The sequence below is a fragment of the Morone saxatilis genome, unplaced genomic scaffold (genome assembly GCF_004916995.1).
Source record: "Morone saxatilis isolate NCDOM2014 unplaced genomic scaffold, NCSU_SB_2.0 Contig19, whole genome shotgun sequence".
Classification (NCBI taxonomy): Eukaryota; Metazoa; Chordata; class Actinopteri; family Moronidae; genus Morone; species Morone saxatilis.
The window spans coordinates 11,393,854-11,411,218 of NW_023339751.1; the positions used below are offsets into that span (position 1 = coordinate 11,393,854).

General features: G+C 41.2%; 2 protein-coding genes across 2 annotated transcripts in view; both read left to right on the plus strand.

The window, feature by feature from the left end:
• parga (poly (ADP-ribose) glycohydrolase a) overlaps window positions 1-7,149 on the plus strand; it is a 25,647-nt gene extending 18,498 nt beyond the window's left edge. The window contains exons 14-18 of the mRNA XM_035663479.1: window positions 2,767-2,845; window positions 3,007-3,115; window positions 3,748-3,853; window positions 5,052-5,180; window positions 5,918-7,149. Coding sequence (XP_035519372.1) covers window positions 2,767-2,845; window positions 3,007-3,115; window positions 3,748-3,853; window positions 5,052-5,180; window positions 5,918-6,096 — 602 coding nt within the window. The 3' untranslated portion in view covers window positions 6,097-7,149. The remainder of the gene's footprint in view (window positions 1-2,766; window positions 2,846-3,006; window positions 3,116-3,747; window positions 3,854-5,051; window positions 5,181-5,917) is intronic.
• A 1,916-nt stretch (window positions 7,150-9,065) lies between these two features.
• The window catches only part of ogdhl (oxoglutarate dehydrogenase L), a 16,970-nt gene continuing 8,670 nt past the window's right edge, over window positions 9,066-17,365 (plus strand). Inside the window, exons 1-15 of the mRNA XM_035664081.1 lie at window positions 9,066-9,165; window positions 9,819-10,042; window positions 10,433-10,603; window positions 11,393-11,495; window positions 13,247-13,362; window positions 13,459-13,613; window positions 13,947-14,093; window positions 14,196-14,286; window positions 14,375-14,554; window positions 14,898-15,026; window positions 15,327-15,506; window positions 15,591-15,743; window positions 16,409-16,511; window positions 16,620-16,748; window positions 17,125-17,275. Of these exons, the coding sequence (XP_035519974.1) occupies window positions 9,821-10,042; window positions 10,433-10,603; window positions 11,393-11,495; window positions 13,247-13,362; window positions 13,459-13,613; window positions 13,947-14,093; window positions 14,196-14,286; window positions 14,375-14,554; window positions 14,898-15,026; window positions 15,327-15,506; window positions 15,591-15,743; window positions 16,409-16,511; window positions 16,620-16,748; window positions 17,125-17,275 (2,030 nt within the window). The 5' untranslated portion in view covers window positions 9,066-9,165; window positions 9,819-9,820. The remainder of the gene's footprint in view (window positions 9,166-9,818; window positions 10,043-10,432; window positions 10,604-11,392; window positions 11,496-13,246; window positions 13,363-13,458; window positions 13,614-13,946; window positions 14,094-14,195; window positions 14,287-14,374; window positions 14,555-14,897; window positions 15,027-15,326; window positions 15,507-15,590; window positions 15,744-16,408; window positions 16,512-16,619; window positions 16,749-17,124; window positions 17,276-17,365) is intronic.

Sequence of the window (17,365 nt, forward strand, 5' to 3'; positions counted from 1 at the left end):
GAGGCACGTACTTAATATTGGTACTGGGTGACAACATAAATGTTAGGGTTGACACAATATGAACGCTTGTATGGTTTAATTCACATAAATAATGTACATAGTGTCATTGTATTGCATGAAGTTTTACCTCATTGCCCCCTTCGCCACGTTTCAAAAAGGCCTTAATTGATGAATTAGTCAATTGATTTATGCATATGACATCATATTTATTTTATTGCCACTTTATCTTGCTAGCTTGTCAAAACAAATATTCAACATCAACGTGTGCCTGGTTGGTGATCGTATTTCACTGTACCATTAAAATTAGTCTTCTGATTTTCCTTTGATGACACAAGAGGCATCATTATCCAGTTTGATAAATCAATCTGTTTGACATGAGGGCATGTATTATAACTTAGCTGTGCACGCAGAAACTCAAATATAAATAGTGCTCCCAAATGTCTGCACTTGATTGATTCTGTTGGTGGAGTCTACTTTGAGCTTGTGCCTAATAAGTGAGACACATGGGCAAACAAAATATGAAGAGCTAGGTCTGATAGCACCCTCTCAGCACCCTCTATTTGCTATACATTGCTTGTTGCTTGTAGGCTAGTTGTGTTAGAGCCCCCGGGCCATACTGGTAGTATCACCAAAATGCACACAACCAGTTCTGTTCAACCAAAATAAATAATATATAAATAATCCTCTTGGAACAATAATGTGATGATTGATGTGTTTTTTTACACACAAAATCCTGCAACATGAAAATTTTGTTTTTCAAGTTTTCCTGCTGGACATAAGATGTCTCCTCCTTCACTGTCCGTTCTCTGTGTATATAAACTGGTGGCTTTAGGTTTCTACGTCATGCTTATATAAGTTGCATACTGGACCAGGGTTCACTTTTAAGCTTATTTGTGATGTCACATATCATGCTTGTAATCCTCACCCTTTAAAATCAGATTTTCGATGAGCACAGAGAAACTTTCCACTTTGCGTAGATGAATGTGAAAACATCCTTCTGGTGTCAAACTCTGCACATTCATCATTCTATACAGCGAAGCTTAAACATCCAACTGTAGGAACAAGAAGGAAAACATATTTAAGAATGGAGGGGGAACTTAAAATCGACTCCTTAGTACCTTCCTGCTCAGCAAGCCAAGCATTGTCTGTCTTGTATGGCGCCATGTTGTCTTCTTTGAAATTCCCATCTCTTCCAAGTCACCTTCAGTGGTTAGTCACCACCCTCCTCCCTTCCTCCCATCACTCTGCCTCCTTCCCTCTTTCCCTCCTCCTCCTCCTCTTCCTCCTCCTCTCCACTTAACTTTATTACATTTGGACAGAAAGGAATTTATAGCCCTACTAAGGTTATTGCTCCACTAATGGAATGGGGCCATAGATTCATTAAAACCTTGCAGAATATTCCTTGCACGCATGCAGTGTTTTCTCTTTATGTCTGTTTCCAGACTCTTTATATCTGTCTCGCTTCCTCTGTCTTTGTTGTTCTCTTCTCTCCAATCAATCATATTTCTTTGTTTTTAGAATTGTCTTTGACTGCATTCGCAACTTGTACGTCGTATCAGTTTTTGTCCGTAGGCGTTTTTCAGATCGGATGTTAGAGGGCCACGATGTAATCTAGTGATGGAGGCCTCTATGCCAGGATGCTTTCATGAGCGGTTGCCAAGATAAATAGGATCAAGGTGAAGGAGGAGGAAGACAGCTCTATTGATGGAGAAAGTGATATGGGTAGCCTGTTGTTTGACGTTAGGAGTCGCTAGTGTTGTAGAAAATGTTAAATTGGACCGTCTGGACTTGCGATGACGCAAGATGTTCGAAATAAATGTTCTTTTTGTTCACTTAGACAAGGCTTTACTCTACACAGGAACATAACTCTCATTTGCGCAGTTGTACTGTCATTGTTGGGTTATATCCTGGCTGCAGTGCAGGCCATTAGCTTGAGTCATACTTTGTCGCAGAGAGCCACAAAAAACCCATCATTCACGCTTGGACTTCAAATTTGTTTTACAGTTACAGTATTGGTAGATGGTACATGCTTGAAAATAAATCAGTCAATTATGAGAACGTAAAGGCAGTGTTTAATTACTGCTCTTCAAGACATACGTTCAGAGAATGTTATTTTTTATTGTTTTTAAAAATACTTTTCTGGTTATTGCAAATTTAACTCCAAAACACACTCACCCTGCTAGTACTACACGTAACTGCCAGTACATACAGGACAACCTCAAAGGATACGTTAATCACATGTTAACTCCTGGTCTTGAAGTGCAGTGTAACTTCCTCACACCTAATGCATTATGTATGCGGTCTTTAATAGGCATCATTTTCAGAATTGAGCGCAGCTGTATTTGTAGTGACGAATGATGAAATCTTTCTAAGCCTGAGCACATACCAGTACACATTTTAAAAAGGCTAATGTCTTGGTAAGAGGAGGTGTGTTACTCTTACTTAGTGAATGATATGGTGATGTTTCATACAAGCATTTAGCAAATCTGGCCAAGTTTAGCTTCTTCTGTTCTAGCCATTTCTTCCTATTACGGCTGAAAGCTTTTCATTTCAAACCCCAAAGCGGATTACTTATTAAATCAATGGCCTTTATTTATGACAATCCAATACAAGCTGATACTGTGTACTCACATGGGGAGCACAGAAAGCACTAAATTTGATTTAAGAAATAAGGCGCTGAAATAGATTAAGGCCCACTGTGTGCTCTGACTGCTGAATACAGAGTAACGTCATCTTTTTCCTTTACTTTTCTGTCTCGTTCTGCAGGTACTGAACAATACAGTAAATATTCTGGCTATGCTGAGAGTTACAAATGGAAGGAGAGCCACAATGATGAGACTCCCAGGTAATTTTTCCTCACGTAGTGCTATTTAATATTTTGGGATTGTTCTAATATCTTAAACCACAACTATTTAATCCAGTGAGAAAAAGTTTGAGGAAGGATGGAAAGATCGTTCAAAGTCATTGTTAGTCCCACCTCTGTCATGGTTTTCCTTTCATTTCCAGGGATGACTGGCAGAGACGGTGTACAGAGATTGTGGCCATTGATGCTCTTAAATTCAGGCACTTCCTAGAGCAGTTTCTCCCTGAGAAGATGAACAGAGAACTCAACAAGGTGAGAGAGAAAGAGAGAAGTCCTAGTCTGTGTTTGCACAGTGACTAAGAAAATATAATTGGCTTACATACAGTATCACACATTCCTCAAACAGATGTGTCTTTGTAAAAGGACACAAGGTGAAATACAGTGTCAGCTACCTTCAAGAAGATTATTTATATATTTCCAGATAGGATAATGCTGGACATTATGAGGTTTTTGACTAAAAGCTCATGGTGTTAAACTTTGACATAGCGTCAGGCACCACCTGCAAAGATGTTAATTAAAGGCGCGGTGATCTGTAACACCACTGAATTTAGCTCAAGGCTACCGAGAGCTTATCAGACCGTACTGCACAACACATAAGTAGTGGTACTACTGTCATTTACTACAGCCTTTTCTGTTGAGAAATTAGCTAAATATGATACACCTATGCAAGGCTTTATTGATTTTTAAAATTTACTTATGGTTTAGCCTGAGGCACAACAAGCAACTAGCTTAATGTCACATGAAATCCACCAAACTGAAAAGAACGCTGCTGTATGATGCCGAGATCTCAACATGGCACAGAATTTGGGTTGTTTATTGTTCGTCATTAAAAGGTTTCTCTTCCCTACTTTTCCTTCCTCCTACTCCCTGTGCATTTTTCCAAGGCATACTGTGGATTCTTCCGAAGTAACGCCAACCGCCAGCACCTCTCTGCAGTAGCCACAGGCAACTGGGGTTGTGGAGCTTTTGGTGGAGACACGAGGCTCAAAGGTATCATTGGCTGAATTACAAATATGTTTCCAAACAGGGGGTGTATAACAACAAGTTAGGGTATTATGTATCTGTTTAGTAGATACATAATATTGCCTACGTTAAAGTGTTAACTCTAGATTCTGGAGCAGAAGGTAAACATCAGTAGCTAGATTTCCCAGCCATTGAAGCCCCTGCTCTAGGACACCACGACAGCCATAGATGCCAATCTCTCTCAAACCCCTCTGGTCAATTAGTAGCTCTCCCAGGGTGTCATTTACCTGCTGCTTCACTCCCTTTATTGATTAGCTGACTCACATTTATGTTTTCCATTAAAAGGGCAATTGATTAAAGGGAAGGGACACCATAAATCCACACTGACACAGGTCTCAGCAGGCTCACACAACATCACTCTTTATAAGCAGGAGCCCCTTACTGTCCACACTGCAAATTTTGACCAGTTGCGTTCCCGGTCAATGTACTTTATCAACAATGTTTATGTTCTTCTGCGTTACGCCTAGATTCTTGGAGGCTGTGCTGTGGTAAAACCCACATCTCCACATAAATGTTGTGCAATAAATGCGAATAATATTGGAGTAACATGGGTATGTGTTTGTACAGTTTCATTTGAAAGTGAAGCTGTTAATTTCCTCTGTAGCATGCTACGAATATATCCACTGGATTTGACTGGAGTCCCAGAGGATGACATTAGCTTCCGGGGATCCCCGCCCATTAGCCCTGGAATTAGCATAGCTGGTATTTTTAGAAGGCAATAACTGTATTTTACATTATTGTCCCGCAGCTGACTGGGGATGTGGTAGTTAACATGAGACTGAGCTGTTATGTTGTTGTAAGATTACAAACCTTTTGGTTTTCTGTGTTTATTAATCTGGAATCAATATCCATTCTGTTAAATATTTAAAAGTCTTAAGACCTCATTTGCAAGGGCTAAAAGATTGAGTGCTGTTGATGAGGCTATGCTACCAGTGGTGGTTATTTACTCTTCTGATACAAATTGCCCCTGTCACTTGTGTTTTTTTTCTGCCTGAAGCCATACCTTATCCAGCTTAGTGACCAATTACTTAGTTTCCTCAGCTTATTTTCAGTGGTCAATTACACATTTATGACTTCCCTCTGAAACTGAAGGATACTAATGATGCTAAAACGGTATATTATCGCTGTCTGAATTTCCCTTTAGCGTTCTACTTCTTTTTTTCAGCGCTGATTCAGTTGATGGCTGCAGCGGAGGCTGGGAGAGACGTGGCGTACTTCACATTCGGAGATGCTGAGCTTATGAGAGATGTTCATGAAATACACACTTTCCTCACAGAGAGAGAAGTCACTGTCGGTAAGACTCACACCAAACTAAACATGTTTAGTATATTTGTTAGACTTCCAGTCCACGGCACATTCACACAGTTATTATCTTTTCAGCCCTGCCTCCATTGAGCTCTTACAGTAAATTACATAATGAGCAGGAATGGTGATGATATCAGTAACTGGTGGGATTGTGGGGCTCCTGAGGCTTGTACAGCACATGGAGGTTGTCCTTGTTGGCGTCATTACAGGGACAGTACGCATAAATAACAGAATGTAGTCCATCTGTACGTTAAGTTATTCCACCTTATGGGCCATCCCTGTTCCTCAGCCCATCTATTCAGCCTCAGCTGCAGAGTGGATTACTGCCTGAACTGACCCCAGTCTCTCCCTTCCCCCCTCTTTTCATTTTTCTTCTGCTGACATTTATTGAAGCCTTTCAGAGAAATTCCCCTCTAGCCATCCATTTCCTAAAGTGGAGCTACCGAAAAAAGGCTCACGGCTTGTGTGCGCGTGTATGTGCGCGTCATTTATAAATGAGCCCGAATGCGCTTTCATTTTTCTTCGTTTTTCTTTATTTTATTTTGTTTTTTTAGTTTCTGTCTCTCTTGCTTGTTCTTTCACTCTGAACCCGTTTGTCCTTTTTATCTATTTGTCTCAAATCATGTTTTATCTCCCTCTATATTTCATCCTTCCCTTGACCCTTGCACCATCCCCTCCCTCTGTATCTCTTCCTCTTCTCCTCACCGCTCTCCTTTACCCTCTCAGGGAGGCTGTACAACCTTTTGAACCAGTACTCCAGTTTGGTGTGTAAGAACTGCCGCACGACTCGACCTGACGTCAGTCTCTACAGTTTCATCTACAAGAAAGTCTCTTCACACCCAACCACCGACATCCACGCTTCCAAGGATTCTGGGATTTCCTTCTCAACACTGGACTCTCATTAACTCGGGGAGAGCTGCAACTTAAAGTAAAAGAGACTCCAGGTTCTGAAACCTCAGTGTTCTCTCAGCCATGTGCTTACAATCACTTTTTCTCTCACAAACACACACTCCCTTTAAGTTTGTGATCCCAACACACAAACTACCAAAACACAGTTTTGCCTTTCTTGTTGGTGGTATTATAGGAGCCTTGTAGGATGTCACCAAATGTGGTGAGAAGTTTTCAGAGACTTATAGCAATAGTAAATCCTGGTTGCTGTTAGGCCTTTCTTTAGTCTAAATGTGATGTGGAATTCTTCTGTTTTTACTTTCTAATTACAATATGGCCAAATATTCATCATATGCATGGTTGTTAACACATTTTGTTATTGATAATCCAGGACATGATAATGCTTCGACTTTAAATGTCCTATATTGTGTTAGCTACTTTTTTTGAATGAGTTGTCTTCTCTATTTACTATACCCAGGCTGTGGTGAGGTTCCTGAATGCAGAGAGATAATGAGATGCCATACTGTAGTCTATGCATGGGTAACATGTATTTATCAAATATTCTACAAATATATGCTGCTCTTTTATATCCTCTAGGATGTCGATGCTCAACACACACACATTGTCCTTATTTTAATATGAGTCAAAACTTATCAATAAAAATGATCACTGGTATGAGAGTCATCTCAGATGAAATAGATAGAAGAAATTTATGGTAATGTTCATCTCAGACCACTGATTCTGTTCTGAGTAATTTAATCATTTCAAATATATTCAGTTAAGCACAGTATTACTACTGTATATAAATAAAGGGGGAAGCAGATAAAGAAAGAATTGCACGCAAAATATTATTTTTGTTAATGTTTTTACTCAACATTTACTTTGGGGATGTGGTTATGTTTTTATTATTTACTGTATTTTCTGATTGACAATGTGGGTTCTATTTAATAATGGTTTCATAGATAGATTAAATACTGTAAATGTATTGCGTAGTATTGTACTTTAGATTTTTTTGGTTGTACTCTTTATATTATAATTTCTTAATTAAAGTATATCCTGTTAAAATGATATTCCTCTGCTCAAATCAGTACGGTTTACTGCCTAATGACCAAAGGATCGGTACATTACAATGAAAGCTCACACGTTTTAATGTTAACCCAAAAAAAGCCTTTCTGCAATCATCGCAGTATGTTATTTCTTCACGTTGGGGTATTGTAATTACTTATAGATTATCTAGAAATAACAGATTGTATTTCAGACTCTTTCCTTCATCATACTGTTTTTTTTATACGCATATTTGTAACTATGCCTTGGCACCACAGATCACTTAATTTCATGAAATCATACATTATTTAATCATAGAAAATGTGATTGATTTTTCTGATAGCACGTGTACCAAAGGCTTTCAGACAAATTTGATTCTGCCTCCAAACATGCTTTATTAGATGAATTAAGGTTCCTAAATAACTCATGACGTGGACTTCCATAAATGGTGTGTAGGCTTGGCTATGGTAAGTGGATTACACATTATCTGCTTCTCCTGCTCTTTGTACTGAGCCCGGCATTGACCAGATGAGCTGTGGACTCGTGTGCAAAGTCAATTTGGTTTGGCAGACCTAACTGTTGGCAGCTGCGAGCTTCAGTCACCTGGACATGAACTTTATTTAGGTTACTGGTGCCTCCTGGATTGAATCAAAGATTGATTTGGACATTGACTGAATGTTCCAGGCAAGTCCTAAAAATTAATAACCACAGTCATTGATAAAATATTTTGACTGTTTTACACTTCATTTACCGGAGGTTAGACAATTGTGACTTGTTTTTATTTCCCCGTACACAAGAAATGTTTCAAACACTGAACAGCTGCTCCACTTTTGTCCTGTCTTGTGATGGAATTATTCTAAACAGGATGTAATTTAACACCAAGCCCGTAATGTTACCCAGCGGCACAGGTCTTTTCATCGATGAACACTATTAATAAAACGCCAGAAAGCAACTGGTCTTCACTCCATCTTTGTCAGGCGGCAAAGTCACTACAACAAAATGGCATTTCATTTCATAATTGCCTGACCCTGCGTTCTCCAGGTCAGCGGGAGAGCAGCAGCAAACACAAATGCAAATAATGAAAAAGGAGGAACTCCCTTTCAGGCTGAGTGTTGTGTGTTTTTTGGGAGTTAAAGCTTTGCTTTTATTGATGGGTATGCAGAAAAAGCTGAGGATCATGTGAGTAAATATTTTAATGGATAAATTAGACATTTTGGTGGTGTTGAAGGGAGGGACTGCACTACATACTGATTTATAGAAAGAAGTTTATAGAAAATGACCAGTAAAGACACAACATCCTTTATAATGATGTTTTGATATTGAGACCTACACTGATCTGTCTGGTGGATCCTCTTGCAACCCGTGCCCACTCCTTGTTTTCCCCTCTTTACAGTGGCGTGTTTGTCATGATTGATACTGCTGTTTCTTCTGTGCCAGCAAGTATGACTGATGAAAGGGAGGGGAGGGGAAGAAAGAGGCTGGAGGGAGGGAGGGAGGGCCAATAATTTTATTGTTTAGCCCACTCAAGGTAGAAGCCCATCAATCTGAAACCACTTGCTCAAATGACTTATGTTCAGCTTTTATAAAAGCTTAATTGGCTCATGTAATTAACACTGAGGGTAAAGACACATGTGTGACGTAACAAAAAATGGCCTGTCTGGAGGTGGAGGGGTGCATAGATTTGAGCTGACAGCATTAAAGTAAGTATTCAGTTCATGAATTGCTGTTATAAACAAACTTGATTTCTGATCATTTTTTATTTGTATTATTTTAGAACAACTTAAATAACTGAAAATATAATTAAATTAGAGGATTGTTTTTATTTCCCTGCCTCCCTGAGCGGGTGTGTTTGCCCGTTACCTTGGCACCACTGGCACCTTTGGGTGCAGCAGGCGACCTCGGATGCACCACCTGACACGCAGGAGGGTAGGGGGCGTGCCAAGCCGTGTGTGAGTGTGCGTGTACGCGCTCGGATCTGTGTCACCTTCACTGATACCTGTCCTACTCGCACCCATCGGCGATGACAATCGGTGCAGTTTAAGGTAAACCGTCATTTCTACAAAAAAAGCGTAGGTGACACTTTGAACCACTGCCCTGTTTCCCGTGATACCGCGCTGTTCCCAGTGGCAGAGCCGAGGGGAGATTATGAGGATTTATGTTGACGTTGAGGGATTAGAGGTCCAGGGAAAGCGTAACAGACCCAGAAGCGAATAGGCAATGTTTTGGTATTGATGTCGGCGCTGAAGGATCCTGTAAAGCATCCTGCAGGGGATAAGGAGGTGAGGAAGTTTGTAGCAGCGGATAAACACTGCAGCAGTGGACCCTCATACTCGGGCTGATTGCGGTTACTGCGCCTTTTGCAGCTGCAGAGACTTTGCGCAGAAACAGACGCACAGGGCCGTTACGTGGCCGCGTTTGCTCTCGCAGAGGTTTTACGTTACATGACGCGCCGCTTCGATGAGCTGAAATCGATAATATACGCTTGTAGATGTCGTTTCATCCGTAACGAGCCTGTAGCAGCTGACACTCTGACATACAGAGAAACATCATTCAGATGTTTGTAATGAAACTGACGCACAATCCAGTCATGCACACTTTTTTAATTTCTGTGCATTTTCTAAAACCTGCATCCAAAATGGCTATTTCTTATCTCTCTCTAACAGCCAACTTTCTCTTTCACTCTGCCTCCCTGCAGCCATGAGTCAGTTTCGGGCGTTAGCGGGTGTGCTGAGGAGTGGGCGTGCCGGGGGGAGTCAGTGGCTGCGAGGGTGTGGAGGAGGCCCGGCACGGCGCTGGGTTGATCCCAGGAGAGCCTGCTCCTCCGGGGCTGCGCCTGTTCCCTCAGCGGTGGTCAGTAGCTCCAGCTATGTGGAGGAGATGTACTTTGCCTGGCTGGAGGATCCTAAAAATGTCCACGAGGTAACTGTGTGCCACATGTGCCATTTCTTTCCACATTAGGGAATAACATTAACAGGACATTTTTTGCTCATGAATGGAAACAATGTCCAGCACAGCTTGAAACACAGTTGGTTTAGTAGCAAAATTACAATGAACTGCTGTTGCCAGTTTTTATCTTGAAATGCAGTTCAGCAAATCCCTGGCCAGAGGGCACTTCATAAATGTGCACTATGGTGTGATGGTAGCTCAGTCGCCTGGGGCATGTACAAATATGCTCTAGCTGCAATTTCCACTTACACTGCCCTGTCATCTCCCAACCTAGCAGCCAGTTATAACAGTGGGGATACTTTGGGTCCATATTTGCGATGGACCTGCTTGCCTCTGCTGGATCTGTCTTTCTCTGTGTTCTAGACTTGGGACGCATTCTTCCGTAACATCCAGGCCTCCAGTCCGTCTGGCGAGGCGGGTGAGAGACGCCCCTCCGCTCTGCTCCAGGGCCGAGTGCTGTCCCACTCACCAGACATGGCGCAGAAAGTGGTGGAGGACCACCTGGCTGTGCACACTCTCATTAGAGCCTACCAGGTACCCACTCATCCAGCCCAGCTGTGAGACACACACATACACACATCAGCTACCATCTTGTATGATGTGGATTTATGTTATTTACAAATTAGAAGATTGATCACATATCTCGTGGGCATCCAATTAAATCGTAATGCACTCTCTGTGTACAGAATTAAGATGTCATCTACTACGAGAAACCGCTGGCTGACTATTTGTTTCTCCAATGTGTGTGTGTCAAAAATGCATAAAAAAATACACTTGACTTGCCAAAACAGATGCAACTGGCAATGAAAGCTGTTTATACTGTGCGTCCTTGTATTAAAAGGAATATACAATTTGTTTGTCACTGCGAGAGGTTATGCAAATTACAAGATTAGCTCTAACCTACTTACCCTGGCTGCTTTTTGAAAATGGAAATATCAAAGAGACTACTTAAACAAAACAGGTGGTAACATTTCCTCTCGCCCTCGAATTAATTCGAGGAACTATCCGAGGGATTTATTAAATTCTGTCTTTTGGCAAAGGCGTCACTTTTATTCCCAGCTTGTTGCAATCCTGGTGGGAATGTGTGTGTGCAGATGTGTGTACATAGACATAAAAGCACTCCCATGGGGCTCTTTTCTCAGAAAGGTTGACCTATAACTGAGTTTTAGCTTATTCTCCAGCTGTACGTACTCAGCATCATGATGGCAGCCCCTTGCTGAATCTTATTCTCTCTCATCTGTCACTTTCTCTGTTTTTACCTGATTCTCCTCATCTCTTCTTTCCTCCTGCCTCCCTCACATCTCTGTCTGTCTCTCTGTGTAGATTCGTGGTCACCATGTTGCCCAGTTAGATCCTCTGGGAATCCTGGAGGCTGACCTGGACTCCTTCGTTCCCTCTGACCTGATCACCAGCATCGATAAGTTGGGTGAGCCTCACGACCTCTGCAGTCATCCCAAGCACACCGACCAAAAATCTAAACTGAAAATATTATAGACTGCTATAGACTGATAGCTTATCATCTAAATGCAGATCTACAGTAATTATACATTTTCTGGTTTAGACTTTCTACAGAAGAGATACTCCTCCTTTTCCTAATTTCTTAACTAAATGCATATGGAGTTAACCCACAGGCAGTATAGTATATATGCTGATTAGATTCCTACTATAGATGTCCTTCCTTCTACTTTCCTCAGAATACTTGTCGTGTGTTTCAGTCATAAGCATATTATTCTCATTTACTTCAAGGGTTCATTCTCCTTGAATTCCAATGAACATATCTGATTTGTATATTACCTGCAGTGTATTTCAACAACACATCTGTATCCCTTTGAGGGTTGTATCTGTGTGTGTATCTATTACACATGTATGTACTGTACACTCTACACAATACTCTGGTCCAGGGTTGCATAACTCATGAGACCCAAGAATCTAAGTGGTATTTCATAAAAGACCCCATCGCGTTTTCTGCCTAGTCCGGGTTGGTCAGCCTAATGCTGTCATTAATCTCAGGCCCAACTCTTGTCATTCTCTATTTTATTTAGCGGACAGAGGATTGGTAAATGCCGGGCGGCCACAGCAAGCGATCGAAGTCTACAGTAATAGCTAGTAAAGAGAAGAGAGAGAGAGAGAGACATTGTTTCTGTTGGTTGTTATCAGTGATCAGTGTGTGTCAGGACATAGCTTTGCATTATGTATTGTCACCAGGGCTATAGCTCCCTAATGAAAGCTAATGACCCTTATTTGGTCAGCCGATAGTACAAGAGGCTATTCTTGGCCCCCTTTGTCTTTGCTGTGTTCCTAATATGATTTGCACCTGTCTCCTCTTATGTTGCCTGTGATCTTGAGCTTGACCAGCTCTCTCAGGTGGGCTTTGTCAGCCCAGAAACTTATGTGGGGCTGCCAATACTAATGCTGTATCTCCACAGGTCCTACTATTGTACTGTCTACAAATGGCTCCTGAATAATTGTTTTTATTTCACAAGAATGCTTTATTTTCCCTGTCTTTTTACTTGGGTCAAAATCTAAGTTAATTCACCGCAGTGTTATGCTCTAACTTCGCAGGGAGGGCTACTGTCCTATTCATTAAAAAACTACAAAAGTCTAACCCAAAAAAGTGATGAATTTCAATAGAACTTCAGTCTCAGTTAGAGTGGCAGGTGAAAAATATTTTAATTATCTACGTGAAGTGAAAATCAAGTCACTAAATCCTCACTCTTGAGAAGAAGGAACTAATGATTGTTGACCATTTATACTTGATAAATGACTAAAGCCAATTGTCAAAATGTTCAAATTTTAAGGTGCCCTTAAAACCCTAACCCTAACCCTAACCCTGACTTCTGCTGCCTTCACATGATGGAAGAACTTAAGACCTCGACAATCAAAATATATTAAAATTTCAGGTCATTAATTAAATTTGGATGAAGGTAGTCTTTGTGTTATGAATGTTATTGTGCTGAAAAGGATTTGTTCTGGGTGTTTTCTTTTTTCTTTCTTAAGCCCTGTTGAATTGCATTAGAAACATGCTAAGACAGCTTCCCACCTCTGCAACTTTAATTATATTTTGAGAGGGAGAATATTTTTGATAAGACATGGAATATGTGCTCAGGGCCAGAAGGGTATGTTATAGTATTGAAAGTAAAAAAGAAAACATGCTGTTATTATACAATGTCATTGTAGGTTTCTACGGTCTTGATGAGTCTGACTTGGACAGGAGCTTTCAACTGCCCCCCACCACCTTCATCGGAGGAGGAGACACCACTCTTCCTCTTAGAGAAATCATACGCAGACTAGAGGTATTTTGTTTGTGTATTTGTGTCCATACATATTTCTAATGATGGGGGGTGGGGGGCAATAACACTGTACCATGCTATTTGTTTTGTTTTTTTCAGACATCCTACTGCAGTCACATAGGGGTTGAATTTATGTTCATTAACAATGTGGACCAGTGTCAGTGGATTCGTCAGAAAATTGAGACTCCAGGAATCATGCAGTTCACTAATGCTGAGAAGAGAACTTTGTTAGCCCGCCTGATCAGATCCACACGGTCAGTGAATGAATAAGCATCTAGTGACATACACTTTAATGACAGCACAGTACATCACTTTTAGTTATAGCTCACATCAGAGACTTGCATAACATAAACAAAACTCCTGCACATGCATATATTTGCAAAGATAAACACCCTATTCTTCATGTGAGCTCATTTTCATCTTTGAAAAATGATCTCAGCTATAATCACACATTGGCACTGAGATAAATTTGCATGTACAGTATATGTTCTCTAAACCATTGTTGTATTATTCCAAAGTATTGTTCCACATCAATTGTGCAAAGCTTAGTGGAACAGGTTACATATTATAACCTTTTTTATGTCCAGATTTGAGGACTTCCTGGCCAGAAAGTGGTCATCAGAGAAACGTTTTGGTCTGGAAGGCTGTGAAGTGCTCATCCCTGCCCTTAAAACCATCATCGACAAGTCGAGCGCTGCAGGCATCGACAGTGTGATCATGGGGATGCCCCATCGGTACTGTGCATTCCACATTTTCTCCTCTCTCGGTTCAATCTATGCATACAGCTCATTCTTGTCTTTCCATATTTGATGTAGACTTTCTAACTCTTCTTCCAGAGGTCGACTGAATGTCTTGGCCAATGTCATCCGTAAAGACTTGGATCAGATCTTCTGTCAGTTTGACCCCAAGTTAGAGGCTGCTGATGAGGTGAGGGAACAGCTGACGGATGACATCGGGGAAAAAAACAGAATTTTGGAGATGAAGCTTTATTTCATATCCTTTTCTATACCTTTAGGGTTCGGGTGATGTCAAATACCACCTTGGGATGTACCATGAGAGGATTAACCGTGAAACGGACAAGAACATCACACTGTCACTCATGGCAAACCCGTCCCACCTGGAGGCAGTGGATCCAGTGGTTCAGGGCAAGGCCAAAGCTGAGCAGTTCTACAGAGGCGACACTCAGGGAAAGAAGGTACCAGTGTCGGTATCAGTGGTGGACGAAATATTCACATCCTTTACTTAAGTAAAAGTAGCAATACCACTCTGTGTTGATACTCCAATCAAAGAAAGTAAAAGTCGTGGATTCAAAAATGACCTGTGAGTGCATTTTCCAGCTAATCCAAGAGGGATTTTAAATGTATTATTTATCTTAAGAAGTAAAAGAATTTTCTCAGCTCATAAAGGAACACTCAATCTGTCAGCTTATCACAAATATTAAAAAAATCAAAAAACAGTTACTGTACCATGTACATGGTGGCTTCTTTGATGTTTGGTGTTGTAAATGTAGATTCGGAAACCTTGTGTAACTTTTCCAGGTGATGTCCATCTTGATGCATGGTGACGCTGCATTTGCTGGACAAGGTATTGTGTATGAGACTTTCCACCTAAGTGAGCTGCCCTCCTACACCACACATGGGACAATCCACGTGGTGGTCAACAACCAGGTAAGGAGAATTTGTTGTCACTGTAACAAGTGACCCGACACATTTACCAGAATGTTTATATCTTAGAATTTGCTCACACTAATACTATTATTATTACTTCTTCTGCTATTAATAATAATTAGTGGGGCTAGACAATATTTTACTATCATCTGTCAACTGTTGGTGGGATTGTATTTTTGAAATTCATTATTTTTGATGTTTTGATATTGTGTTTTCCATAAATAAACAGTGGAGCACATTTTCTGTGTGATTCTAGGCTCTAAGTTGTGTCAACTTTGGCGTGTGATTGTTGCCTCTCAGATTGGCTTCACTACAGACCCTCGAGTGGCCCGCTCCTCCCCCTACCCCACTGATGTGGCTCGGGTTGTCAATGCACCCATCTTCCATGTGAATGCCGATGACCCTGAGGCTGTCATGTATGTGTGCCGGGTGGCTGCAGAGTGGAGGACCACCTTCAACAAGGATGTCGTCATTGACCTGGTTAGTCCGAGTCAAGTCTTAATGGATTATCAGGAAAACCCAAGTCCACACTTAGACGTGTCTTCTGTGTGTGTGTATTTACAGGTTTGTTACAGACGGTTTGGCCACAATGAGATGGACGAGCCCATGTTCACCCAGCCTCTGATGTACAAACAGATCCGTCGGCAGGAGCATGTGCTGAAAAAATACTCTGACAAGCTCATTGCTGAGGGTGTGGTGACACTGCAGGAATTTGAGGTTTATGATCTAATGCTGTTTGTTCTTGTTAAATATACTGTATAGTGTTAGTGGTAGCTGCTACTGTATGCTATTTTACTTTGTATCACCATCCGCCGGACTGTGGGCATTAAATCACACTTAGATATTACCCTAGCCTTCAAGTAAATATGTTGTGCCAGCACTGCTGTATTTGAGTTCAATTTACTGCCTCAGTTCAATCACCTAGCCTCACAATCCCTCACATAGAGTATATATTGCTCAGTGAAGTTGAAGCATACCTCAGATTCTGGCACCATTCAATGGAATTGCTTAGGTTCTTCATCCAAAACAGAAACTTTGATTGTAACATCCATTCTGAACATTTTTTTATACCACATGTCAGAGAAATACTGCAGCTCCTCTCTGGTGTGCTAGTTCCTGGCTTTTGATGGACATTGTTTTCGATTGTGTGGCCTGCTATTTGGACTCAACTGCAAAAGCCCCATTTGTAATATAGCAAGGCAGAACCATTACTGCTGGTGGAGACTTTTCTCCTCTTCTAATATTTCTCTCTGTCTCTGTGTCTCAGGTACACACCGTTTTGGTTAGTCAGCTGTAGTCCTTCAAAGCAGACAAACTGTGCATCAGTTAATATGTGAGATTTCTCTTTGTCCATATCACTCATTGCCAAATGTTGGTCACAGGAAGAAGTTGCCAAATATGACAAGATATGTGAGGAGGCATACACCAGCTCCAAGGATGAAAAGATTTTACATATTCGACACTGGCTCGACTCCCCCTGGCCAGGTAAATTGCCCATTTGCAATTCAGTAACTCAAGTTTTTATTTGATTGACTGCTTTTTCTTTAAATAGTTTCTGTTCCTGCTGGAGTGAAGCATTCTCTCTCTCTGTAGATTTCTTCACAGCAGAGGGAGAACCCAAGAGCATGAGCTGTGTCCCCACAGGACTGGATGAGGAGGTTCTGCAGCACATTGGCCAGACAGCCAGCTCAGTGCCTCTGGAAGATTTTAAGATCCACCCTGGTGAGTTTAGTTGCCTTGTGCTGGAGAACAGAGCAGAGAGACAGACCAACAGTCATAGTAATACTGATAAGTTGTACTAGAAATCTACAAAATGATGAAGAGTGGAATATGGAATACATGCTGCTAAGTGATAAAGATCCATAAAACACATAAACCTCAGTGTCACAAAGACTTAAGGAAGTTAATCTGCAAACACATCCTTTCCTAACAGCACCCCTAATTTGGCTCACGTTATAGCAATTAATAGGGTTTTTATGTTATTTACTATACAGTACATCAGTCCATTGCATTTTACATTTTTTCTCAGTGCTCTTCTAACATATCACTTGGTTTCATGTTTGTTCCTCTGTCTGTTGTGTGTGTGTGTGTTCTCCAGGTGTGTCTCGTATCCTTCGTGGTCGAGCTGAGCTGGTGAAGAATCGGCAAATGGACTGGGCTCTAGGAGAGTACATGGCTTTTGGTTCCCTTCTCAAAGATGGCATCCATGTGCGACTCAGTGGGCAGGATGTAGAGCGGGGCACCTTTAGGTGAGTCCATGTCAACACAACTGAAGACTTAAAGCAACGACTTAAAGCAGGGACTTAAAGCAACTAAGCACTATGTAAGATTTGGTATTT